This window comes from Indicator indicator, chromosome 28 (assembly GCF_027791375.1).
Source record: "Indicator indicator isolate 239-I01 chromosome 28, UM_Iind_1.1, whole genome shotgun sequence".
NCBI lineage: Eukaryota > Metazoa > Chordata > Aves > Piciformes > Indicatoridae > Indicator > Indicator indicator.
Genome location: NC_072037.1, coordinates 874,877 through 901,975, shown reverse-complemented (window position 1 = coordinate 901,975; position 27,099 = coordinate 874,877). Strand labels below are relative to the sequence as shown.

General features: G+C 56.8%; 2 protein-coding genes across 2 annotated transcripts; one reads left to right on the top strand and one right to left on the bottom strand.

Annotated features, from left to right (window-relative positions):
- Positions 1-341: 341 nt before the first annotated feature.
- ENTPD8 (ectonucleoside triphosphate diphosphohydrolase 8) lies at positions 342-6,851 on the top strand. The gene is made up of 9 exons (XM_054393330.1): positions 342-461; positions 1,283-1,400; positions 2,775-2,925; positions 3,403-3,562; positions 3,681-3,911; positions 4,890-5,153; positions 5,553-5,663; positions 5,951-6,085; positions 6,660-6,851. Exons 1-9 carry the CDS (start codon positions 342-344, stop codon positions 6,849-6,851), a joined length of 1,482 nt encoding a protein of 493 aa, XP_054249305.1.
- A 1,335-nt stretch (positions 6,852-8,186) lies between these two features.
- Positions 8,187-26,445, bottom strand: NOXA1 (NADPH oxidase activator 1). The gene is made up of 15 exons (XM_054393556.1): positions 26,272-26,445; positions 23,476-23,558; positions 21,871-21,979; positions 18,338-18,472; positions 17,319-17,426; positions 16,537-16,596; positions 15,524-15,561; positions 14,705-14,846; positions 13,840-13,893; positions 12,665-12,734; positions 12,427-12,482; positions 10,686-10,858; positions 8,693-8,798; positions 8,486-8,609; positions 8,187-8,284 (listed from the first exon to the last, which is right to left on the bottom strand). The coding sequence occupies exons 1-15, from the start codon at positions 26,443-26,445 to the stop codon at positions 8,187-8,189; spliced, it is 1,530 nt and encodes a 509-aa protein (XP_054249531.1).
- Between the last annotated feature and the right edge of the window lie 654 nt (positions 26,446-27,099).

The following is a 27,099-nucleotide window of genomic DNA, read 5'->3' as shown; positions in this document are numbered from 1 at the left end:
GCTAGGCACAGCCATGTTTCAGCCAGTGGATTGAGCAGAGCAGAGGGATGGGGCCCAGGGTGCAGGCAGAGGGACCTGGAGGGCTGCAGCTGAGAAGGAAGGGCTGAAAAGGTCCTGCTGAAAATCCAGCAGGGAGGGAGTGCTCAGGAGAGGGTGTCCCAGCCCCAAGACTGCCAAGAGTCTTTCCTAAGAGCAGCTGTGCACTGGAGAATGGCTTCAAGCCCTTGTCAGGGAAAGGGAAAGTCCTGGCTCCATCCAGGAGATTTGCATTTTAAAACTGGGCTTGCAAGTGCAGAGCTGTGAGCTGGGGGTTGGGGCTGCTCTTGCAGGTCGGAGGAGGGATGGCCTACAAAGCCAAGGTTGTGGCAGGTCTCCTGGCAGGCACCTGTGCCTTCAGCACCATCGCCCTCATTCTGAGCATCGTGAACGTGAAGGATGTCTTCCTGCCCCCCACCACCAAGGTAGGGCCCTGAGGAGGAGCAGAGCCACCACCTCCTGCCTGGCTGCTGGCTGTCCCCTGGCACAGGATCCTCCCGGGGTTCAGCCCAAGGTTTGTCACCCTGGGACAACCTGGGAGGGCACAGACTCCCACAGGCCTAGCAGGGGCTGGGTTTGCCATGTCCCACGAGTGGCATTTTCATGTCCCAAAGGGACTGTAATGGTGACTGCAGTGCCAGAGAGCTCTCCCTGCCCTGGCCACACTCCTGTTGGGCCACTCAAGGTTCACCAGCAGGGTCACCTTGTTTGTCCAGCAGGAGCTCTGCTGGCTTCTCTCGAGCTCCCTTTGCTCTGTGCTAGGTGAAGCTGCTTTACCTACTCTGACACCCTGTGTGCCCTTTGTGGAGATACCTCAGCTGCCTCCCTGCTCTGGCAGTCACCCTGCTGCCCTGCGTGTCTCCCTCTCTGCCCTGAATGGCTACATCAGGGGGCTGGAGGTTGAGCAGGGCTGCTGGAGGGAGGTTGGAGCAGCAAACCTGTGCTGCTTGTGGTCATGCCCAGGAAGGGAGAGCAGAAGCTCTCAGAATCCTGTGTCACAGTGCAGCCCCAGGTGTGCTGTGCCCCCATGTCACAGAATTGTCAGGGTTGGAAGGGAGCTCAAGGCTCATCCAGTTGCAACCCCCCTGCCATGGGCAGGGACACCTCACACCGGATCAGGTTGCCCAGAGCCACATCCAGCCTGGCCTTCAAACCCTCCCGGGATGAGACTTCCACCACCTCCCTGGGCAGCCTGTTCCAGTGTCTCTCCACCCTTCTTCCTGACATGTGCCCTCTGTGCCCCCAGTATGGGCTGGTGTTTGATGCTGGCTCCACACACAGCTCTCTCTACATCTACTGCTGGCCTGGGGGCAAGGAGAACGGCACCGGCGTCGTGTCCCAGCTGGAGGTCTGCCGCGTGGAGGGTGAGTGTGCCAGCACCTGCCCAGCCCTTGCCCAGCCCCAGCCGTGTGCCAGACTGGCTGTCCCATGTGCCAAGGCGAGGTGGGTGGCCGGTGCCAGGTGTGGGAAGTGACAAAGAGCCCAGAGAGGCTCTGGAGGGGAGGACCAGGCTGGTGAGGGGAGGTAGGGCCAGGTGAAAGGCACCTGGAGCAGGGCTGGGGCTGGCAAAGGCTGTGTCCTGCCCACTGCCAGCCTCCTGGATCACTGTCCCAGCCTCCCACAGCACTCTCAGTGCTGAGTCCTTTGGTGTGCCCTGGGCCAAAGGGGCTGATGGAGCAAGCAAAGTAGTGTTAGGGGCTGTAGTCTGCACACCTTAGGGAGCCCTACAGGAGCTGGGGGATCCAGAGGTGGGGAAGGAATTTGGCCCCCAGTTGCCATGGTTCCTAGAGCCAGTCCAGGCTGGCAGCTGGTGGTTGTGCATCAGCTCCCAGCTTGGGATGCTGGATGTGCAGGGTTTGTTCCTTGTCTCATGCAGCCACTTCCTTGTCTCTTCTTCCCAAATTCTCTCTTCCCAGTTTCTTTCCTGATGTGTGGTTTGGTGTTCCCACAGGGCCTCCTAAGGGCTCTGCAGAAGTCCTTAATCAGGACTGGGTTCCTGTGGCCTCCTCACTGCTTTTGCAGTCAGCAGGCTGCCCCAAGACAGGGCAGGGGTGCCTGGGCAGTGTGTGGGAGGGCTCAGAGGTCACCTCAAGTCCAGGCTGTGTGGTGCTGGCATGGCAGTTACTGGTTAACTGCAAAGGTCTGGCAGAGGGCAAAGTGTAAGGGAAGGGATTGTGTGAGCTAATGGTGATAATGGTGTGCAAAGCTCAGGGGAAGGTAAACAGAGACACTGCCACCCCTTGAGCCTGTCCCTGCCCTCCACAAGACCATGCTGGCTGCTCAGACCTGCTGCCAGCCTCTAAGAAAGGGAACTCAAACAAGTAGTGCAGACACCACCTCTGCAGGCCCCTATGGGCTCCACACAGCTTCCCAGTGGGACCAGCCAGCCCCTTCCCTGAGGATGTTCCAAGGGTCTCTTTGTGCACCAGGTCCTGTGGGACTGGCTGCTGCCTTTGGGCCTCCCTGGCACAAAGTTTGTGCTCAGCACGACAAGAAGCCTTTGATGGCAGGAGCCCACCATCTGCAGTGTGCTCTGGCTCTGGCTCTGGCTGTGCTCAACATGCTGCCTGCAGGCAGCCCAGTTCTGAGCACTGCCCTTCCAGGGACACCCTGCAAGGGCACAGCTGGCTCATGGACAAGCAGGGAAATACCCCTGGGGGCTTTCTGGGTGGACATCCTATTGCCCTGTCTCTCCTGGGTGGTACTGAGCTCACTCCGTCCCTCGGTGCCCCCTGCAGGACCTGGCATCTCCAGCTATGCAGACAACCCTGCTGGGGCTGGAGCCAGCCTGAAGCCCTGTCTGGACAAGGCCATGGAGATTGTTCCTGCTGAGCAGCAGCAGGAGACCCCAACCTACCTGGGGGCCACAGCAGGCATGCGGCTGCTGAGGTACTGGCACTGCCCTGAGCTGTCTCCTCCAACCCCTCCCCACCTCATGCTTCTGCGGGGGGCTGGGGCCAGGGGGGCTGAGGGCATGAGGGGTTGGGGGCATGAGGGGCTGGGGCCATGGGGGGCTGGGGGCATGGGAGGTTGCTGCCTGGACAGGCTGTGGTGCTGGGCAGAGCCTCTCTGTCTGCACTCAAGTGAGGTGAACAAGAGAACTGCTTGCTGTGACCATGGGGAAACCACTCCAGCCCCAGGCTGGCAGCAGCCCCAGAGGTGGCTGAAGCTCCTCTGCCAGCCTGGCATTAAGGAGCCCTCCCCAAGCTGGTGCAGAGCCCACAGGCAGCACTGTTAGGGAGACTTGCACCAGAGCAGCTGAGGGGTTTGGTGGTTTTGCCCTGCCTCAGAGCAGTCCTGATGCTGCAGAAGCTGCCCAGCTGTGGCGTGCTCCAGCACAAGGTCTCTGTCTCCTTCCCTGGGCAGGGAGCAGAACAGCACCAAGGCTGAGCAGGTGCTGGCTGAGGTTGCCAAGGCCATCGGGCAGTACCCTGTGGACTTCCGTGGGGCTCGGATCCTGACGGGGAACGAGGAGGGCTCCTTTGGCTGGGTCACTGTCAACTACCTGCTGGAGACTCTCCTCAAGGTGGGCTGGGGGCTGGGCCAGTGGGCAGAGGGCATCTCGATGCAGTCTGTGCTGGGGAGCTGATAGCCCTATGGTCACTCTGTGGTGGGTGTGGTGGGTGACCTCCCATGCCTGGCAGTTCTCCTTCACAGGCACATGGATCCACCCTCCAGCAGAGGATGTGGTGGGAGCCCTGGACCTCGGTGGGGCTTCAGCCCAGATCACCTTCCTGCCTGGGACCACCATAAGTGACAGCAGCACGAGAGCCCTGCTCAGGCTGTATGGGACCAACTACTCCATTTACACACACAGCTACCTCTGCTATGGGCAGAAGCAAGCTCTGAAGATGCTGATGGCCTCCCTGCACCAGGTAACCACCTCCAGCCCTCTGCTCCTCCACTGCAGCCTGAGCCCTGACCTCCCTGAGCAGGGCAGGCAGCACCTGCTGGCTGTGGTGACCACTGGGCTGGGTGCCTTTGGACAAAGCCCAGCGAGGGTAGTGGATACAACAGGACCACCATGGCAGGAGCCATCCCAGGGGGGTCCCAACAGCAGAGAGCAGAGCTGAGACAAGATGGAGATGGAGAGCCCAAAGCAGGATGCCTGTCCACAGGCACTGCCAGGGTGGTGGTGCTCAGGCTCCTGTCCCAGAGCCATCTTGCCCATCAGATCTCCATCCCTGTCCTCATGGAGGGGCTGTGTCAGCCCAGCCTCAGTCACACAGGGCTGGAATGACCCAGCCCTAGAAGAGGGAACCTGCTGGGTGCTGGGAGGTTGGGGAAGACCCAGTGAGACCTTTCAGCACCAGTATGGTAATCAATAAGTTGATTGTATGGATACAAACCTGAAGGTGCTGGTCTTCAGCAGTAGGTCCTGGGCATGGCAGACTGAAGAGAGGTGCACAGGAGACCCTCATGGGCATGGCCTGGCTGGGGGGTGAGGGCTCAGTGCCAGCTTGTGGTGGTTGGAATGGGAAGAGAGACCACGTCCAGAGCGTGCTACCAGGGGAGATCAGGGCTTGGTTTGGGTTGGCCTAAACGGCTTCTCAGCCTTGGCTCTCCCCTGAGTCTGGTGACCTTACAAAGGAAGAGAGGGGACAAAATGGGTGCAGGCTCAGGACAGGGAGCCTGATGGCTTGGGGTGTGTGGCCATCACTGTAGCTGATCCCTGGCCTCAGCATTGTGCCTTAAGCGTCCTCATGGTCCTCTGCCTGCACCCCAGGACACATGTGTGCGTGCTCGTGTCCTGTGTCTGGGTGTGGGATCAGGTGCTGTCTGTGGGCTGTTTCTCTTCTCTCCATCCTTATCCTCAGTGCCAGAGTGATGCTAACAGCTCCTGCTCTCCCCAGGGCAACTCATCATCCCCCCACATATCACACCCCTGCTACCCCAGGGGCTACCAGGAGAACATCACCGTGGCAGAGCTCTACGACAGTCCCTGTGTGCAGGCACCAAGCACCCCCAGCCCTGCAGAGAGCCTGAGTGTGACAGGGGCAGGGGAGCCAGCAGCCTGCAGTGCTGCCATCAAGGAGCTCTTCAACTTCAGCTGTGGGGCCAACGAGAGCTGTGGCTTCAACGGGGTCTATCAGCCCCCCCTGCAGGGAGAGTTCTTCGTAAGGAGCCAGCCCAGGGCAGGGGTGGGGGAGGATGGAGGGTGGGAGCCTCCTCTGCCACTGCTCGTGGGAAGGGGAGAGAGGGGACCCCAGAACCATTCCCATCTGCAAACCTCCTATGCTGGGAGGTGGCTTCTGCCTCCTGCCATGTCCCAGGCTTCCCTGAGGGGAACAGGAAGGTCTTGTCCCAAGGAGCAAGTCTGAGCTAGCTCAGAGCACAGGCAGCAGCCCCAGGCCTTGCCGAGCAGCTCCAAGACATTTTGGTAGACCATCAACTGGGTGCTGGATGCAGAACCCTGGGAATTAGGTGGGACCCTGTTCCTAGGCAGGAGGGCCCCTGGCTCTGGTTTTAGGGTGGGGAAGGAGATGTGGTTTTCACCATCTCCCCTGAACCCCCAGGCCTTCTCTGGGTTCTACTACACCTTTGACTTCCTGAACCTCACCAGCCTGCAGTCTCTGAGCGATGTCAACTCCACGATCCAGAACTTCTGCAGGAGGAGCTGGACAGAGGTGCGTGCTTTGGGGGGCCAGCAGGGAGCCCTGTGCTGGTCCTGTCCCAGCTCTCTGTCCAGAAGCACACATCCTGCTGTTCCCCGGGCTAGGGAGGGGTTCTGAGCAGGTTTCCTCCATCCCTGGAGGTTTATAAGGCCAGGCTGGATGTGGCTCTGTGCAGCCTGATGTATTGTGAGGTGTCCATGCCCCGGGCAGGGCAGTTGGAACTGGATGATCCTTGAGGTCCCTTCCAACCCTGACAGTTCTGTGATTCCTTCCTCACTGCACTGTGTCTGGCCCCTCAGCTGCTGGGGACCTACCCAGAGGCCAAGAAGCGCCTACACTCCTACTGTGCCATGGCAACCTACATCCTGACCATGCTGCTGGAAGGGTACAAGTTCGACGAGCAGAGCTGGAACAGCCTCCACTTCAGCCGGCAGGTAAAGCCTCGGGGCGGTGGCTGCCTGGCCCTGCCCTGCCGTCGAGGCAGGGGAGGGAGCAGCGTCCCCGGCGTCCCCTGTGCCACAAATGTGTCCTCACCTCATGGCTGCCACCCAGCGATCCCAGCACAGCTTCACTCTTCCTTACCTGCCCCCAGGCCTCTGGCACCAGCTTGCTATTGGTGACTTCTGGTGGGCACAGCAGCTGATTTTATGGGGGGGCAGAGAAGTGCTGAGCAGGATTTGGCTGCTTTGATGTTGGGCAGGGCTGATTTGGGCATCAGAGAGAAGCTGGTGGTGGCCTCATGACCCACTTGAGGCAGAGTATGAGCACATTTGAAGCGGGAGGAAAGCTCAGACCCAAAAGCAAGTGCAGGCCACAGATAGATGTGGAGCAGGGCAGTCCCTGTTCAGCTGCCCTTGGGAAGGGGGCACAGGGAAGCTCTCCAACAGGATCAGGTTCCCCACAGCCAGGTCTTGTCAAGAGGAGAGGTGCCCATCAGCCCCTGGTACTGGAGCTGCTGGTGCCAGGCAGGGGCACTTGTGGGTGATGCCCTCTGCTCTCTTGCCCCAGGCAGCCAACACAGACATAGGCTGGACACTGGGCTACATGCTGAACCTCACCAACATGATCCCTGCAGAGGGGCTGGACCACATCAAGGGCCACCAGCCCAGCCTGTGGGCAGGGGCTGTCTCCTTCATCGTGCTGGCCATGCTGACAGGCCTGGTGGCTATTTGCCTCCAGTACCTCTGGAAAACCAAGTAGCTCCCAGCCTCCTGGCTGGAGGCATCCTGCCCACTGAGCTGGGCAGGGAAGGTGGAAGAGGAGAAGAACGAGGGCATTAGACCCATCTCCAGTGTTCAGGAGGTGCAGTTGGGTCATCTCTGTAAAGAGGTCACAGATGACAAAGGTGTCTTGAGCTCTGGAAGTACCTCCAAGAAGAAAAGGCTCCTTCAGCCTGGCTGAAGCTGACCAGGTTTGGCACAGGCCAGATAAATCCAAACTGGAAATAAACTGATCGTGTTTTTCAAATGTGAGTTGCTGACCAGCCTGGCACAGCTTCCTCTGCTCCCCCAGTGCTGCTGGGCTGCCCTGGGAGGCACCTGAGACCAGTGGTGGCCCCCTCAGGATGTGCCAGGTTGTTGCAGTGTGTGACAGAACTCCCTCCCCAAGACACTGGCAGCTGGCTTCCAAAATATTTACTCAGCAGAAGAACACAAGTGGGAGCTGATTTCAGAGCTGCCAGCTCTGGCTCAGGGTTTATTTTATATTCAAGTTACACAGCCCAGCTTTGTCAGACACCAAACCCACAGCACGTTCCAGATCCAGGCACTTGAGGGTTTTATTTAGCTCAGCAGAGTCCCAGCCCAGCTCAGCTGCAGGAGTTGGTGACTTCAGTCCTTCCAGCTCCAGCCACCAGCCCAGCACCACACTCCACAGCTCCTCCAAAGCTCTGTCAAAGCTCAGGGCTGGGCCCACAGCTCCCCTCTGTGCTGCAGGACCCCTGCCCATGCAGCACAAAGCAGTAACACCCAGGCTGAGGAATGGTCAAGAGCCCTTTGGCTGTGCCAGATCCATGGGGTATTTGCTGTGGGACATGACCCATGGTGGTCCTCACCAGGTGTTAGCCCCTGTGCAAACTGAGTACAAAAGCCTTCAGCTGCTGGAGACAAGGACATGTGAGCCGAGCACCTGGGGAGCAGGGCTCTGCCTCCTGCTCACAGAGGGCTCTCCTTGGCTTCCTTAGAGTTCAGCCTCCCCAGCCCCAGCTTGAGCAGCAAGGGAGAGGGAATTGATCTCTTCCCACCCAGCAGCCTGAGCCCCTGAGGTCTGAGCTGCCCCAAGGACACTCCACACAGCCAAACACCAGGCTCCCCCTCTGCTCCCTGCCCTGCATGGGCACATCTTTGGCAGCAGAAGCACAGAGGTAAAAATGCCAGCTCTGGGAACAGACTGCTGGACTGACCCCATGGCACCTGTGAGGGGGCACAACTCCTGTCCAGGCTGGTCAGAGCTCCTGGCTGTGGTCTGAATGAGCTGGGGCTGGTGTGTCCCAGCCCTGGGAGCTGGTGTGGTTGGGCAGCAGAAGGCTCCTGCTCGCTATAGGAAGGCAGCACCACAACTGGGCCTGGTTGCAAAGCACTTGGGGAAGATGCCAGTCCTGCCATTGCAGCGTCCCTCCAGCCAGTCCTCGTTCACTGGGAACACAAAAGGAGCAGGGTGAGCCAGGCCCCCACGAGTGAGGGCAGGGAGAGGTTCATGGCTGGGATTTAACTCTGGGCAAAACCCAGCTCTGACCTCTCCCTGCTGGGTGTGAGGCTGAGACAGCACGGGAGAGGCCATCTGCTGCCCAGCCCCTCCCTGCCCCAGCACAAGCCTGCAGACAAGACTGGGGGTACCTTCAGAGAGAATATCCAGCAGGTCTCCCTTGCTGAACTCCAGGTCCCCTGGACCCTGTGCAGGGTAAGGGTGCTGGGCCAGCATCCTGTAGAGGACAGGTCTGGCCGAGTGGGAGTCTGAGTCCTGCAGGAGGAAGGCAGTGTGGAGGTTGTACGGCAAAGCAGAGCTTGGAGTCCCAGCAGAGCAGCTTGTCCCAGCCCACGTACCTGGCAGCACAGTGCCAGTCTGCCATCTGTCAGCTGCTGCCACAGCCCCTCCAGATCCTGCTCTCCCGACACTGTGCCCAGCTCCTTGCCATCCACGTGCCTGTAGCTGCAGGGGTGCAGGAAAGTAGCTCAAATATCTGTGGCACTTTGGGCTGGGTGCCCCCTGCCACTGCCGCATGAGATACACCTCTGGTGTCCTGGGTGCCCACCCACAGGGCTGGACACAGGAAACGACGTATTTCTACCCATAAATCCTGCACCCTATAAGGCCATCTGCAGAGTCATTCTCTTCCTCTTTCTTCCCTCTCTGCTCCCATGGGAGATGTCCTCTCTTATCGGGTAATGCCGGGGGAGTATCCTCAAGGCCTCTTAGGCCTGTCTAGGCCTAATGCCAGGAGGAGAATGGAGGGGGGGCAGTCTCAGACCTGGCCAGCCTGAGACTTGCCTAGCAGTGGGAGGGGGAAGAAAGAGCCCTGGGGGGTTTGGGTTTACCCTCAGGTGGGAAGAAGGGAAGGATTGGGAAGCCTTTGGGAATTCTGTGAGGGGTTCTGTACGCTTTGGGATACTCTTTGTCACTATGCTTTGTAGCTTGTAGTTCTCTGTAGCTTCACCAATTGCTTTTCCATTTAAACTTTCCATCACTCTCCAATTCGTTTGTGTGAGTCTCATTCTTTTGTCCCTTTCGGGGCAAGAGAGGATCTGTCTGGCCCCAAACCAGCACAATATCTCACTCAGAGCCAGAGCTGGGGGCCAGCCTGGCCCTCTGACACCTTCAGTCTGCCAAGCCCCCTTGGTTAGCCAGCTCTGAGCTTGCTGCCATGCACAATACCACGGGGCCATCCTGCATGCTTAGTGGGCAGGGGTGGCACTGTTGGGGCGTGACTGTCACCTCCCCACACACTTGAACCCTCCTGACTACACTGTGTGCCCCAAGGGCTGCACAGTCAGGGAGGCCAGGGCTAGCTCCCAGCCTGCCCTGCATTGGTCCAGGTGTACCTCAAACACTGAGCTGAGCAGGATAAAACCCCAACACATAGCAGCTGCAGCTGCACAGATTCCCTTTCTGTTCCCCATTTCTTCACCATGTACACAGGTGCCTGGGAAAGATCCTTCAGGCCTCCAAGGGCCATGCAGCACAAGCTGCCCTCCATCCAAAGGCCATGGTAAGCCCTGGGGGGTGGCTGTGTGCTCACAGCTCTGCCAGATCCCTGCTGCAGGGCTTTGGCCACAGTTAACTGTTCCCAAGAGGGCAGACACAGCTCCACAGCCTGAGGGCACAGCCCCAGCACACACCTCAGCCTCCCTCTCTCTGTAGCCTCCCCACACACCTCAGCCTGCCTCTCTCTGTAGCCTCCCCACACACCTCAGCCTGCCTCTCTCTGTAGCCTCCCCACACACCTGAGCCTGCCTCTCTCTGTAGCCTCCCCACACACCTCAGCCTGCCTCTCTCTGTAGCCTCCCCACACACCTCAGCCTGCCTCTCTCTGTAGCCTCCCCACACACCTGAGCCTGCCTCTCTCTGTAGCCTCCCCACACACCTGAGCCTGCCTCTCTCTGTAGCCTCCCCACACACCTCAGCCTCCCTCTCTCTGTAGCCTCCCCACACACCTCAGCCTGCCTCTCTCTGTAGCCTCCCCACACACCTCAGCCTCCCTCTCTCTGTAGCCTCCCCACACACCTCAGCCTCCCTCTCTCTGTAGCCTCCCCACACACCTCAGCCTGCCTCTCTCTGTAGCCTCCCCACACACCTCAGCCTGCCTCTCTCTGTAGCCTCCCCACACACCTCAGCCTGCCTCTCTCTGTAGCCTCCCCACACACCTCAGCCTGCCTCTCTCTGTAGCCTCCCCACACACCTCAGCCTCCCTCTCTCTGTAGCCTCCCCACACACCTCAGCCTGCCTCTCTCTGTAGCCTCCCCACACACCTCAGCCTGCCTCTCTCTGTAGCCTCCCCACACACCTCAGCCTGCCTCTCTCTGTAGCCTCCCCACACACCTCAGCCTGCCTCTCTCTGCCTGCTGGCCGAAGCGCTCCCGCAGCAGCCTCCGCAGCTCGGCCACAGAGGGCACCTGGCCTGCCCTCAGCACCAGGCTGCACTCACAGTGAGCTCTCAGCACCACAGGTTTGTCCATGCTGGATGAAGCTTCTCCACGGGCTGTTGGGACCTGCTGAGACATGTGGGACCATAGCCTGGTCATTCAGGACTGTCACATCAAGAGAGGTGACAGTCAACCCCTGGGGCTCAGTGCTGCCATAGGATGGTGGAGCAGCATCAAAATGCAGATCTGAGTTTCAGAGGAGCTACAGAAACAAAGCCTGGGAAGAACAACCCCATGGATGAGTACAGGCTGAGTGCTGACCTGTTGGAGAGCAGCTCTGAGGAGAAGGACCTGGGAGTCCTGGCAGACAACAGGATGCCCATGAGCCAGCTATGTGCCCTCATGGCCAACAAAGTCAATGCCATCCTGGGCTGCACTAAGAGTGCAGCAGGTCCAAGGAGGCTCTCCCCCTCTACTCTGCCCTGGTGAGACCACATCTGGAGTACTGTGTCCAGTTCTGGGCATCCCAGCGCAAGAAGGACAAAGAACTACTGGAGAGAGGCCAGCAGAGGGCAATGAGATGCTGAGGGCACTGGAACAGCTCTCATGAGGAGAGGCTGAGAGCTGGGGCTGCTTAGCCTGCAGGAGGGGAGGCTGAGGGGGATCTTGTTAGTGCTTACAAGTAGCTAAGGGGTGGGTGGCAGGAAGGTGGGACCAGACTCTTCTTGGTGGCCCCCAGAGACAGGACAAGAGGTGCTGGGCACAAACTTGAACACAGGAAGTTCCTTCTAAACATGAGGAGGAACTTCCTCACTGTGAGGGTGGCAGAGACCTGGAGCAGGCTGCCCAGAGAGGTGGTGGAGTCTCCATCTCTGGAGATTCCAAACCTGCTTGGACATTGTGATTCTGTGTGACCTGCCCTGGGTGATCCTCCTCTGGCAGGGGTGTTGGACTCAATGATCTCCAGAGCTCCCTTCCCACCCCTACCATTGTGGGATCAAATGTTCCTCTCAGGATTCAGCAAACCTGTTTCTGGGTCTCAGGGCTCAGCTACCTTCCAACCCCAAACCTGTGTGAGCAGAGCTCCTCCAGCCAGCTGCAGAGGAGCAGCTAAATCCCTGTGTTCTACTGCCTTGTCTGAAGTAAAGCTGACCAAAAAATGGCTCCAAAAACCCTATAAAGAGGGGTGGCAAAGGGTGCAGAGCTGATCTGAGCTGGCACTGCCAGAGAGGTGCTGCCTCCAAGCAGCAGTTTCAGCTCCCTCACACACAGGTTGCTAAGTGCACCAGAGGACATCATCCCAGGAGAAGGCAAAGATGAATGACCTGTGAGCTGACAGGGGCAGGAGGTGCCACCCAGGAGGAGGAGAGGGCACAGCAGGTGCTCCAGAGACAGCTCTCTCCTGCAGGGTGGGCTGTACAGTGTGTGCCTGAGAACACAGCTGTGCCTGGGGCTCTGGGCAAAAGGGTGGCAAAAGGGCACTGCCCTGGTAAGCTCAACCTTGGGCTGCATCACAAAATTGCATGGTTACAAACTTGGGAGTGGTGGAGGAAAGACACATGGAAGCCTCTCTTTGGAATGGGAAAACAGGCAGAGGAGCAGCTCAGGAATTCGGGAGGATCTGGACAGGATTCTTGCATTTTTCACAGCCTTGACCTCTTGAGGCTGTGCCAGCCTCAGCTTGTGAAACCCTTTACCTTGTCACTTTGAGCACCAGCACTGTTTGCAGAGGCATCTTCTCCCCCAGCAGGTTCTGCAGACCAAGACAAGAGCAGAGGAGCAGCATCTGCAGTCAGCAGAGGCCTTGGCAGCTCTTCTGCAAGCCGCCAGCACATGGGCAGCCATGCCTGCAGTGGGCAACCAGCCTCCCTGGGCACCCCTGAAGCAGGGGGGGTTCAGATGGCACCCATGGAGCTCCCTGGCCTGGGGCACTACCTGGCTTCTGCTTCAGAGGCAGTCGGCTGGGAGGCAGCTGGACAGGGGGGAGGGGAATCCCATTGGTGATCTGCAACAGAACAACATCAGAGAGGAGTGAGCAGGGCAGAGCACCTGGTGAGCACAGCACCAGGTACAAATGTCTGGGGGTAAGCCCAGAGACAGCCCCAGGTAGAGCAGCTCACTACATGGCTGGGTGAGGTGGAGCTCTCAGGGGATGGTCTCTGCAGCTCTCTTGGGCAGCAGGGAGCATGAGGTTTGCTGGGACACTGCCTCTACCTCCTGCCCCCTGCTGGGCTGGTGCTGGAGGCTGCTCATGCTTCACTGAGGGCTAACCCCACTGCCTGCCAGCTCCCCCAGCCAAGCCTGGGATGGTCCCAGTGAGACACCATGGAGCACACATCCAGGTGTGTGCTATGCTCAGGGCTTCACTGTTCCTTTGAAGGGAAAAAAAGTCATCAGAACAACCACGTGCTTCAAACAGCTCTCACAGAAATAGGGCTCTGGGCTGCCCCTTTCTGCACTGGGTTCAGCTGGAAAGTGATTGGGATCCTGTGTGGATGTGCCCACGGTGGAGATGGGAGGGGAGGGAACTTTCCCTCAGTCAGAGGTAAGGCTTTAGGGCTCATGCACATGGTCTGGAGGAGAAAGGCAGTGCCTGCTCCAGCCCCAGTGCAGCAGGTGGTTAACTGCTCTCACCCTGCTGGGCTGGAACATGTGAGCACTCCTCAGGCCTGCCACGCCTGGTGCCCACAGACAGCATGGCAGCAGCACACAGCCCAAGCCCTCCAACTCATCCTTGTGTTGTTCTGTGCCTCATCAAGTTGCAGTGGGTCAGGAGAGCTGTGGCAGCTGCTCCTCTCTCTGTGCTCCAGCAGCCCACAGCAAATGAGAAGTGACAGTGCCTGGATCAGCTTGGGGAGCAAAGCACCACCATGGCTGGGCTGGAAGGCCAAGCCCACAGAGATTTGATGTGCACCAAAAAAAAATCAGCACTTCCCTGCTCTTAACTCTCCTGCTGCTCCTGCTCAAGAGCACTTGGTCTCCAGCCAAGGTGTCTCAGTGTTTCACAGCCTGTTTCTCTCACACGGTTGTGCTGTCCTGTGAGAACCTCACAAATAAATGTCCCAGATGTACCTCCTGGGCCCTTTCCCACCCCTGGCTGCAAGGCTCACCCAGGTATCCGTCTTGGAGGCAGGCTCCAGGAGAGAGCTCGGGATGTGCAGCTTCTGCAGGACACAAAGAGCAGGGTGAGACAGGAGCTGCCTCTGTGGCAGGTGCAGCCCCAGCCTGCCCAGCCCCATTTCTGTTAGCCCCACTCTGCACTGCTCTGTGGGCACATCTCTGCTTTAAAAACCAGCAAGGAAAAGCTGCTGAGGTTTGCCCACCCTTTGTTTCTGAATTTTACCCTGTTGTCACTCCTCAGAGCATTGCCTCTTGTGCTCAGACAGCTCACTGGGGGCTTTTTAGTGTTCCTGTGACGAATCTTTTGGGTTTTTTTGGAAGCACATGCAGGTGATACCCCCAGGGATGCACTGACTCTGGTAAGGAACACATGAGAAATGGCTTCTGTCAAAAAGGATTCTCCATGCTGCCATGTTTCTCTGTTTCTATCCAAGCTGCCTACCCTGTAGCTCCCCAGTCTACAGAAAGATATCAGATTTTCTGGGCTTTAATTCCTCAGATCTTCTCCATTTATAAAACCTGGATGCAGAGCTGAGACCCTCCCAAGCCTTCCCAAAGCTAATTTAACAGGTAGGGACCAACCTGCCACGAGTGGTGTCCCCCAGGGTTCAGCACTGGGGCCTGCCTTTATGAATGACAGGGCTGAGGGCTCCCTCAGTAATTACTGTCTGCAGATGACACCAAGCTGGGTGGCTGTGTCCATCTGCTGGAGGGTAGGGAAGCTTTACAGCAGGGTCTGGGCAGGTCAGACCCATGTGCTACAGGTGGGCCCCCAAGGAATGCACTCAGAGGGTTACAGCAAGCTCCTGTGGTCTCTGCTGGTGGGGATGGGCTGAGATCCTCCTTTTTCCTTACCTGCCCATCGTGGATGGCTGTGGCCCAGCCATCTGCTCCTCTCACCAGCACAAAGACCAAGCTCCCTGCTTTCACCACCAGCCTCGGCGAGTCCTCGGGGCAGTAATGGGACACAACTCGACAGTAGCTCTCCTCACTGGCCCTGGAAAGGAAGGGTGACAGCAGCTTCACTGCCCCTGCAGTTCTGCTGCTGGCTGCCTTTGATGCAGAGCACTGCACCAATCCCAGCTGGCACGTTCCAAACATTTCAGGTCCACCTGGGAACAGATGAGCTTGGCAAACACTGCCCAAACGCCACTGCCCCACTCCCATTGTACTAAGGAACATTCTGCAGATCACAGCCATTACTAAGCTCAGCTCTGCAGTCCTGCTGATTCAATATCACCAAACCAAATCACATCCATGTTTGGTGAAGCAAGGCTGATTTTGGCTCAGAACAGCATCACTGTGAGGGAGAATCTGGAAGCCTTGTCCTTGGAACTAGCACAAGACACTGTGCCCCTGCCACAGCCCTGGGCAGGTCCCTCTCTACTTCCACTCCCCAGCCATGGCACGACCCATGCCTGCCTCCCCAGACTGCTCAGCTCCTGCAGCCTGCCCTGGGATCCTCAGGTGAAAGGTGCTGCTGACCCACGGTGCCTTCTGCAGCCACACAAACTTCTGCATGTTTGTCATTCACTCCACCCCTGGTAACAAGTGGGTGTGGATCCCAGAGAGTCTTCTGACCAAGGCCTCCGAGCAGAGCATGACCTTGTGAAGAGAAACAATGAGGGCAGAGGCAGGGCACGGAGGGCTGAGCATGGAGGGCTGAGCACTTACCGCAGAGCATCAGCGCTGGCTTCAGAGCAGCCCTGCCTCTGTGGGAGAAACAACAGCAGCTGCTCAGAGCACCACCTGGGGCTGCAGCACTGCCACCTCTGAGTGCCCACTCTGCTCTTTTGCCTTTGCCTCTGACCATCCCTGTCACACCACAGCACCCAGGCAGAAGGCTGCTGCTCTGCACCTGACTAGGATGTAGCTTCTCTTTCTGCCCCCCACTCTTTATCCCACCAGGAAGTGAGTAAGAAAATCTTCTCCCCTCCTCTGGGTTCTCAGGACCTCAGCTTACAGTGCAAGGTAAACTTACTGTGCTGGCACACTTCCTCAAGTGTGCTGAGCAGAGCAAAGCCTGCACTGCTACTCTGGCATGGCAAAGAGACTACAAGAAAGATCTGGAGGTGCTGGAAGGTGTCCAGAGAAGGGCCACGAGGATGAGCTGCTCTGCTCTGGGGACAGCCTGAGACAGTTGGGGCTGTTCAGTTTGGAGATGAGAAGGCTCCCAGGAGCCCTTCTTGTGGCCTTCCAGTATCTGAAGGGGGCTACAAGAAAGCTGGGGAGGGACTTTTTAGGGTGTCAGGGAGTGACAGGACTGGGGGTGATCGATCCAAGCCAGAAGAGAGGAGATTCAGGTTGGATGTTAGGAAGAAGTTCTTCCCCATGAGGGTGGTGAGAGACTGGCACAGGTTGCCCAGGGAGGTGGTGGAAGCCTCATCCCTGGAGGTTTTGAAGGCCAGGCTGGATGTGGCTGTGAGCAACCTGCTGTGGTGTGAGGTGTCCCTGCCCATGGCAGGGGGGTTGGAACTGGATGATTCTTGGGGTCCCTTCCAACCCTGACAGTTCTGTGACTTTGTAAAATGCATCTTCAAGGGCCTGGAGGTTCACATCACTTCGAAGGGCCCCATGGATCTAGGCTGGTACTGTACTGGCTTCTTCAAGAGTGTTCTTACCCTGGTGGTGTTGGGATCTCAGGCCCTAGCTGGAGCTCCATGGCAGTCACAGCCTGTCCTGCTTACCTGAAAGCGGAGAGGCTCGAAGCCAAAGTACTCATCATTGGGGATGATGGAGGAGATCACCTGCCAGAGAGCAAAGCAAGGGCTGAGGCCAGGCTGCACGCAGACTCTCCAACTTCATCCAAGGTTATGTGCTCACACCCACTTCCTTCTGACATCCCGAGGCCAGGCAGAAGGTAGAGCCATGCACAGAGTGCAAAAACCAGAGCTTGACTCCCAAACAGCTTCAACCATTCCTGTCCCTCCTTTTTCAGCCTTCCCAAGGCTTCTTCATCAGGAGCATGTGGATTATTAACTTTCTCTTTCCTGATGGAGCTCTCTGGTCTGTGGCACTTCTGCTGCCTGCACTGGTGACAGAAGGGCTCACAGAAGTTCTCAGCTGACTTGCATTAAGGGATGTGTCCCAGCATTTGGCTCCCAAGTGCCTGCCTATCCCACTGGGAATGCATCAGTGAGTAGGAAAATGCTGGAAGAATGTAGTCCTCTGGAAAATGTCACTGTCAGCAAAAGGACAACCAGAGAGTTCTCCAAGTACCTGCTCAGCTCTTTCAGAGTTAAAGTGACCAAGACTGGGAAGGGTTTAGCACCAAAGTGTATTTTTTAGAGAAAAGGAGGCAGTTCTAATGGATTTCAGCCTCTGTGCCCCAGGTGCCTTCACTGGCTGCAAGCCCTGGGTGTCCACCAGCACAGTGATCAGTGAGTGGCCAGCAGCAATGCTCTGGAGATGTCAGGGGGTGGCATTTTAACCTGCTTGCTGCTAACCTTAATGACTGCATGCCTGTTACCTTGGGTTTGCCCAGGAAATCCTTTGAATCCAGCTGCTCGACTTCCTTCTTCCGTGGTCTGAAAAATTCCCCGAGAGGAACCTTCATGGGCTCTAAAGCCAGATGGTCCTAGGGGAGGGAAAACCCCCCAAGGAATGTTAAAGGAAACACAACAGCAGGGAAAAGCAGACAGATTCTCTACATGTGCAAGACCAGCTCCAGGAAGACACTGGGGCAAAAAATTATGTCTGTGAAGTTGAAATGTCACTCAGGTGACAAGCACAGGCAAAGTAAGAGCCACTGCCCTGTGCTGGGTCAAGGACTGACTGTTGGCATGGGATGGGTGGGAAGGGAGGGTGGTGGAGCAAAGTTTATTAAAGAAACTTGCACACAGTTCTGTTTGGCTTCAAATGTGGTTGTTTGCCTTCTCTGCTCAGTCACTGAGGACCATGCTAATAGCAAATGTAAATACTACACTGATGGAAGGCACAAACAGGAGGCCAGAAGAGGTTGAAAGAGGAATCACCTCCTAGAAAGGACACAAATATGAGAAGGAAGTGCAGAGCTAGCAAAGGAATGAACCCTCCTAAAGAGATCTGCAAATACTTCCTGATACCAAGAGTCTGACAGGGAACTACTGCTTAGAGCCAACCCTGGAAGCACTTCTACACTTTGGTAAGCTCTAAACATGAATGTCCTGAGTATCTGAGCTGCCACCAATTGTTAATGAGGCCAAAGGGACTCAGAGCAGTCAGCCAGTGTCATGAAATGGTGACTCTCCAAACCTGCACTTAAACACTGCCTGAGGCATCTTGTCTCACAGCCCAAGTACAAACAGAACTCAGCTCCTGAGCACAGGGGGCTAGAAAGCAACCTCCTGGTGGAGCATCACATGCAAATGGCTTAGCCTCTGTCACCAGGTGACCAAGCAGGTGGCTGGACAAGAAAACCCAAACATACAACACTTAGCACTTTCTTTCCTCCTAGTTCTCCACTTGAGCTCAGAGCACACAGCCAGCAGCTCACAGAGGTGGCCTTACCTGCACTCGCTCCAGGGCCAGCTCCAGGATTGCAGTTCTGCCCTCAGGTCTCCACACAACAGCCTTCTCCAGGGTGAGCCTGGCCTCCTGCCACTGCTGCAGCTGGCACTGTGCTGCTGCAGTGCTGTACAGCACCTAGGGTGGGCAAGGGGAGACAACTCAGGGGGCTGAGACCCAGCAGACACCCAACAAGACTCACTGAACTCAGCCAGAGAAGAGGGACCAGGCTCTGGAATGGCACAGCACCAGCACCAATCTACTTGCCTCTGGCCACAGGGAAGGCACTGAGCAGCACAGCAGAGTGGACAGAGATGAAAGCTGTACCTGCAGGCTAGCTCCTGGGTGTGCTGCAGCTGCTCAAGGCAAGCAGAGGCATGAGGAACAGCAGAGGAAGCTCTGGCACCACACAAGTTCTAATCTTACCCTTGCTGCATCTGAAAGGACAAGAGGAAAAGGCCTCACCTTGTCCCAGGGGAGGTTTAGGTTGGACATTAGAAAAAACTTCTTGACTAAAAGGGTTCTCAAACTTTGCCACAGGCTGCCCAGGGAGGTGGTTGAATCCCCATCCCTGGAGGTGTTTTGAAGAGGCAGAGATGTGGTGCTGAGGGCCATGGGTTAGCCATGGCAGAGTTAGAGAATGGTTGGACTGGATGATCTTGAAGGTCTTCTCCAACTGAAACCATTCTGATTCCATGAAAGGCCACAAAGGGTTCTCTTGGGTTTCTTCCTGCATGCAGTTAGGTGCTAGCTTTTGCTGTGCAGAGTAACTCTGCCCCCCTGTCACTGCAAAACAACTGAAGTGAAACCATTTCACACTGCAGTGGGTTGTGAATGTGCAAACTGTCAGCTGCAGCTTGTTACCCTTCAGCAGCAGGGGAGGGTGGTGAGGTGGCAAAGGGTGGGAGTAAGGCAGGCTGGGGGTTGGGATCTGCTGCTGAATTGAGAGTGGGAGATCTCAGCTGGTCCCTGGCCAGCAGTCAGGCTGTGGAAATACTATACTGATGTGTGGCCTAACAGGGTTTGGTAGTTTTAGGCTATGCCTTGAAAATTTTCCACAGATCTTGAACAGAAAGTAGTAAAATGTAAATAAATCACTACTGGGTGTAAAAGGAAAATAATGATTATTCTAAACAATCCATGGGAGAGAGATCTCCCATAAGATTTGGTTCCCAGAACAATTTCTCTCTCTTCTCACTTCTTCACTCTGGGAGAGGCTAACTTGCTTCTGCTTGACCTTGGCTGCATTCTTTTGGCTAAGTCTAATATCTCTGCTTCTGTCTCTTGTCCCTTTTGTACAGGGGAGCAAGGGGAAGGCAGGGAGAGAGAAGCTATTAGCCCCCTGGTCTTCGGCCAGGGTGGTCCTTGTGCTGTTTGTTAATTGTAAATCCCTGCAAATGTTGCAAATCCTGACTATTTGTACACATCCAGTGCATTCCATTGTAGAGTATATGGATTTGCCTGTAAATACAGCTCCCATTTGCTTCCAAACTGAGCTGGTCTGGCAAAGTTCATGTTGAGGGGGAATTTTCAACCCAGCACACAGAGTCACTGTCAGCCTTAGATGAGGGGTGAGCAGCTTGTAACTTGCTTTGTGGCACCTGGGTGAAGCAGTGCTGGGCACAGAGCTGCATCTACAGGATGCTTTCCTGTATCTCTAATACAGGCAGCAGAAGACTGCTGTTTGGGGTGGGGAATGGCAATCCTGCACACCTGCAGGACCCACAGAGATGATCCCTCTCAGACAGGCAAGGCAGCAGCTCTCACTCAGCCCCCAGGTGCTCCAGCCTGGGATTTCAAGCCATGCAGCATTTGTCCCCAGAGCAGATCAGATCAGCATGCAAGAGGCTGTGTGTGGGGAAGCTGAGGGCACAGCTCTGCAGGAGGATTGTTTGTGTTTCTGGAAAAATGAGCTGCAGGTACAAGCACAGGAGAGTCAGCAGGCAGATCCTAAGCCTGGAGTGGCAGCAGGGTGAGGGCACACATCCTGGCAATGCCTACAGCACGTGGAGTGAGGGACTGTCCATGCCAGACAGGGCATGGACCTCCTGCAGCCCTGCCCCTTTCAGAAGGGATTTGCTGTTTCCAGGAGTGTGTGAGCTCAGAGGGCAGTGCTGTGGCACTGACACTGTTAAAACCTATGAGGTTTGGGTAACACCACAGATGCCAAGCACAGCTTCTTTCTGCCAGGTACATGAGAAGCCCAGGCCTGGTTCCTGGGCAGGCTTGGCTGGAGTTACACAATTGCTCCTCACCCTTGCAGAAGTGAAGAATTCCATTTTCTTTCCTCTGTCTGTTTTTCACTCCCTGTGTGTGGGCTCAGGATATGTCACAGTAAAGCACCATTCCTAGGAGCCTTTCAGATTACAAATATTACCAAGATTTACAATCAAGTCAGACTTTGATCATTTCTGAGCAGGATGTAGCAACCTAACTGCAGGTAAGAGCTGCAGTGTCACGAGCCTGCAGCTCAGTGAGTTCAGGCACAGAGGCAATGTAAGGCCAGCTGCTCCAGGGGGAAAGCCAGGCCTCCATGACCAGAACTTCCTTAGAGCCTTCATGGGGCTGTTTGAGCCCAGATGACCACAAAGAGCAGACCTCCAAAAGGTACAGAGTGTCCAGAAGGTGCACTGCAAGGTGTGATCTTTGTATTTCTTCCCATCCCTATAAATCTGGCTACCAAGTTGTTTTCTTCCTCTTCTCTTCCCCCTCTGCCCCCGTAGGAGGCATCTCTCTTATCTTCTGGTGTTTTTGCTGTGCAGTTATGGCCTAGGCATGGGGGTGTAGTATGGCTCTGATGGGTCTTGGGAGAGAGAAACGAGGAGCAGCAGCTCGGGCCTGGCCAGCCTGAACCAGCCTAGCAATGAGGGGAGGGAAGAAAGAGCCCTGGGGCTTATGGTAAACCCCAGGCAAGGGAAGGAAGAGCCCTGGGGCATGAAAGCCTGAACTGGTTGGCCTGGTATAAAGGGAGCTTTGTGTAAAGCTTGTGTGTTAAGCCTAGCCTGTGGATTCCTTTGCATTTCAGATGCTTTGCTGTGCTCACCACTATGTCACTGCAGCACTGTAGTTTGTGAGTAGCCCTTCCAGCTCAACTCTCCATCACTATCCAGTCCAACTGTGTGAGCTTTTTGGAGCAATCTGTCTGCTCAGTAACCATGACACTTCATTAAGGACCAGTTTTGTTCCCACCTGCCTATACTTTAACCTCTTCTGGCTGAGGAGTTGACAAAGCTCCCACACAACCCCCAAGGGGAAATAGTGCACAGAGAAGCCACAACCCCCCAGTGCACAAATTCCTGTGCATCTACTCTCAGCAATTTCACTTCTCCAGCTGTGCAGTTTGCTAAGCTCTTCAGAGAGCTTTTATGTTTTATGACTTGTATGATTAAGTTCTTGAAAACCCAAGTGTAAGCAGGAATTTGTTGCTGTTCTACTGTGGTGTCTTGAAAAGCTCTCTGGTTACCAGCAGCTACTGTTGAAGACCTGCCCAGCATCCCCAGAGAGGGGAAGGGCTGCTGAGCCAGGCTGACTCTTACCTCCCATGCATAGAGGATGTGCCTCAGCCCCAGCTGCTTGTAATCAATGAAGGGATTTTTCCTGAGATGATTGAAGGCCATCTGATAGTCAGAGAGAGCTTCTTCATACCTACAGAGCAGAGAGCACAGAAGATTCTGAGACTCTAAGAAGCTCAAAAATCAAGCTAGTAAAGCCCAGGTCTTCTGCTCTGTAGCCTGGAGCAGCAGAGCTGCACCAGAGGGGTGTCATCTTGTGCCCACAGCAAATCCCCTCTGCTCTCCTCAGTGACAGTCAGCACAAAATGAAGGTGGTGCCTCTCTTCTGGGACCAGTGGGGTTTGATACCTGACATAGCCACAGTGCCAAGGGGAGAAAAGGTAAAGAACAAAGATTAACAAATGGTGTGAGCTCCCTGCCCAGCTTGCTGCTGGCAGTTCTGCCCTAGCAAATACCTCAGGGGAGAAGCAAGGGCTGGGCACCAGCATCAGTCTGTTGATGGGGAGCAGTCAGTGCTCCCGCATAGCCAAAGCACTGCAAGCACCACTGCAGAGGAACTCTAAGGACAAGGAATTAGTCTGAATCTCCACCAGCTGTGCAGTGAAATCAGAACAGGCTCCCACTGAGGCTGCAAGTGGGGCAAGGAAGGGTCTGGGAAGGGCTGTGCAGAGCTCACCTGAACAAGAGCCACTGCATGCAGCCAGCAGAAGCAGCCCAGATGAGAGCAGCACCTGAAGGAAGGAACTGTAGGGTGCTGATGGCTGTCACCTCCTTGGGCAGGAGGCAGCTCTGCCAGCTGTGCTGCCCATGACCTGCTGGCACAGCCTGTGTGCTTGGGGCAGGCTTGCTCTGCTTCTGCTGCCTGCAGCAGAGTGCTGGGAGCAGACTGGAGCAGCTCCAGGGTGCTGGCCAGGCCCCCACCTCCCCTGCCTGCAGTGCTGCTGGCAGGGACACAGAGTGTGTGGCTGCCCAGGGGCCAGCTGTGGGTGCAGGGCTGCCCACTTTACTCCCCTGCCAGAAACAACCACTGACATTTGGTGGAAATCAAGGCCCATGGGGAAAATAAGAGGGGAGAGGTATGAGGGGCTCTGTAAATCCTCTGAGCAGGATGTCCCTGGGACTCGACCAGTGAGTAATCAATCCCATGGCACTAGTGAAGCACTCCCAACGTTACCCTAGTGAGACTGAGACCAGGCCCACTAAATCCACTGCCAGCAGAGAGTGAGAGTCAGAAACTGTGGGCAGGCTGCACTTTTAGGAAGGCCAGACTCAGGTGTACCAGGTGAGGACACACTGAACACTGCAACTGTCCTTTCATCATTTCCAAAGAAAATCTGAATGGCAACATGAGCTGCTGGCATCCCCCCACATAGGAGCAGCTTCTTACTCCATGTGACTGGGACAGCAATGTCCTGTATTAGCTGCCTTGGATTTGGGCAGCTTTGATCTTCTCAGCCTTAGCAGAGGTAAGACTTGCTGACCAGGGACATGATGTACAAGGCCAAACTGGACCTTCTGAACTGTTTGAAATTGCTGCAAGAAATTAATTTGAAACTCATTTAGGTTTAGGAATAAAGTAGGAGTAAAAGGAGAACACTAAAGCCTGAAGTGGACATGTGCCTCACTCACATTTCCAGCTGCAGATGGACAAAGCCTCTCTGGAAGTAGCCCACAGCCAGGGAGTTGTCCTTCTCCACAGTTCTGTCGAATGCCTGAGGAGACAAACACAGACACATGGCAAGGGGCAGTGAGGATCTCTCTGTGGGTGTATGCACTAGGCACAAAAGCTCTCCTAGGGCTTTGTGAGCAAAAAATTGAGAACTTGGGAGTGTCAGTTGGTGACAAACTGCCCAGGAGCCAGCAATGGTCCCTGGCAGCCCAGAGCCAGCTGTGTGCTGAGCTGCATCCAGAGCAGGGAGAGCAGCAGCACAGGGAGGGGATTCTGCCCCTCTACTCTGCTCTGCTCTGCTCACACCCCACCTGCAGCACTGCCTCCAGCTCTGGGGACCCCAGCACAAGAAGGACCTGGAGCTGCTGGAGAGGGTCCAGAAGAAGCCACAGAGATGATCAAAGGGCTGCAGAACCTCTGCTGTGGGGACAGGCTGGGAGAGTTGGGGCTGTTGAGCCTGGAGAAGAGAAGGCTCCAGGGACACCTCAGAGCAGCCTTGCAGTACCTGAAGGGGCTCCAGGAGAGCTGGGGAGGGACTTTGGGCAAGGTCTGGGAGTGCCAGGATGAGGGACAATGGCTTTGAGCTGGGAGAGGGGAGATTGAGAGTGGAGATGAGGAAGAAATTGTTGAGAATGAGGCTGGGGAGACACTGGCACAGTTGCCCAGGGAGGCTGTGGCTGTCCTACTGCTGAGTACATGAAAGGGTGCAAGGGAGAGAGCTGAAGAGCTCCACACAATGTACCTCCAAGCCAACATTACTGGTCCAGTTTCACAGCTAGATAGAGGCAAGAGTCAGCAAAGCTGGCAGCAGCTCATGGTGATGGTTCAAAGCCACACTGGGTGGCCAGCAGGAGCAGGGAACTCATCCTGCCCTGTGCTCAGCACTGGTTAGACCACACCTTGAGTCCTGTGTCCAGTTCTGGGCTCCTCACTTTAAGAAAGATGTTGAGATGCTGGAAGGTGTCCAGAGAAGGGCAACAAGGCTGGGGGAGGGGTCTGGAGCACAGCCCTGTGAGGTGAGGCTGAGGGAGCTGGGGGTGTTCAGCCTGAGGAAGAGGAGGCGAGGCTCAAGGCAGACCTCATTGCTGTCTACAGGTACCTGAGGGGAGGTTGTAGCCAGGTGGGGGTTGGGCTCTGCTCCCAGGCAAGCAGCAGCAGAACAAGAGGACACAGTCTCAAGCTGTGCAGGGGAGGTTTAGGCTGATCTTAGGAAGAAGTCCTTTCCAGCCAGAGAGATTGGCCATGGGAATGGACTGCCCAGGGAGGGGGTGGGGTCGATGTCCCTGGAGGTGTTTAAGCACAGCCTGGGTGAGGCACTTAGTGCCATGGTCTGGGTGAGTAGTTAGGATTGGCTGAGAGGTTGGACTTGGTGATCTGGGAGGTCTCTTTCCAGCCTGGTTGATTCTGTGATGATTCTGTGTGCTGGGAAAACTGCCTCACTGCCTGAGAAAAATGGGAGCTGTGCTCCCTCCCTTATCAGGGCAAGAGGTGGGATGGAGATAATGGCTCAAGCCTGAAAGCTCAGGCTTCCCTGAAGCTGCCTGGGCAGGGACAGCACCGCAGGGGTGAAAATGTGTCACGGGACAGGGAGTGCCTGCACCTCAGGGCTTCTGCCCTGGCTGAGAGCATACCTGGCTCTAGCAGCCTGCTGGGCTGGGCTACACAGGAGGGAAAAGGAACACCCATGGAAGCAGAGCTGAGCTTCTTCCCACTCACTGCCCACCCACCAGGGCTAAAAAGCCTCTCCTGGGCACCATCGAGCTGTGCTCTGTTGTTTCTTAGAGCAATTGCCCTGCCTGGGGCTCTAGGGCTCTGCCCCAGTCCCTCCAGCACAACCTGAGCTCTGACTGTGTGGGTAAGAAAAGGTTCATAAGCATCTCCTCACTGGGCAGCTGGCAGACTGCAGACATGTAAGGTGCTCTGATGAAAAGCCTTTTCCTCAGGATACTTCCCTGCCTGCACCAGCACAGGAAGCTGCTCTTAACAGCTGGACCTGATGATCTAAAGGTCTTTTCAACCTATTCTACGTTCCTGTGAGCCTCCCCTTCCACAGGGCAGTGAGTTTCCAGCACAGTGGTTTCTATCTGGCAGTTTCAAGCACTCCAGGGACACAGGCAGCTGCAGAGCTCCTTGTCCCATCCAGGACACGTTCGTGCCACTGACTGTACAAGCAGGATGTTGAGCTTCAGCGCTGCTGCCTGTTAAGTGCAAATGGGCAAGTCACAGAACGACAGAATGGGTTGGGTTGTAAGGGACCATTAAAGGTCATCCAGTTCAACCCTGCTGCTGTAGGCAGGGACACCTTCAGTGGAAGGTGATCAAGGCCCCATCCAGCCTGGCCTTGAAAGTTGCAGGGATGGGGCATCCACCACCTCTCTGAGCAACATAGGTCTGTGTCTCACCACCCTCACAGTAAAGAATTTCTTCCTAATACCCTTCACCCCCAGCCTGGATGTGTGTTTGGAGTTGCAGTGCCCTAGGCGCAGGGCCTTGCCCTCGGCCTTGTTGTGCTTCACACGGGCTCACCTCTCAGGCCTGCCCAGGCCTCCCTGGACCGACCCTTCCCTCCGGCATCTCCACCGCACCACTCAGCTTGGTGTCCTCTGCAGACTTGCTGAGGCTGCCTCAATCCCACTGTCCGTGTTCCTGACAAGGGTGTCAAGCAGCACCGGTCCCACTGCCAACCCCTGCAGGACGCCCCTCGCCCCCCGCGCCCCGCCGGGCCGCGTCTGTGCCAGTGCGGTTCCCCCGCTCACCCGCAGGGCCTGCCCCGGCCTCCCCGCCAGCAGCTGCACGCAGCCCACGTTGAAGCAGATCCTGGACGGCGGCTCCGGGATGCCGGCAAAGATGTCCAGGGCCGCATCCCAGTCGCCGCCGTCGGCCGCCAGCACCCCCTCATGCCAGCGCCTCACCAGCTCCCGGTACGCCATGGCCCTGGGCTGCCGCGCCTGGCTCCGGGCCCGGCCTCGCCTTACCTGCCGCGGGGCGGGCAGGTGGGAGAGGCCCCTGGGCGGGGAGCGGGCGGACGAGGAAGTCTGGCCGCTCCTGCCCACTCCCCTCCTTCCCCGGCCGGCCTTGGCTCTGCCCCGCGGGGGTACGGCCCACGGCTGCTAGGACACCGGCATCAGCCGGGGGCAGGCGAGGTCAGAGGCCATGCAGCGAGCGGGGACGGAGGCGGCTGGCTCGCTTAGCCGCTGGCAGTGCAGTGGGCGGCCAGGACCGGCGCAACCAGAACGCTGTCCTGGGGACGTTCTCCATTAATTAGTTTGTCTGATAGCTAAATAGTAGTGTACGTTAACTGCAGCACGTACGGTAAGCAGAGAGGCGCCGCCGCACTCTGGTAATTACGGTAGCAGCCTCCGGCGCCGCCGGGCCCGGCCCCGCCCCTCGGGGCTCGCGCCGTTGCCACGGGCGACACCGGTGCCCGCAGAGAAGCGGCCGATGGGCGCGCGGGGCTGCGCCCGGACGTTCCGGCAGCGGCTGGGAGGAGGAACGGGCGCGAAGGGGAAGACTTTAACCGACGGACTGCGGAGCTTCCCCCGCCGCTTCCGGGTCGTAGCCAGGTGAGTGGCAGGAGCCGGCGC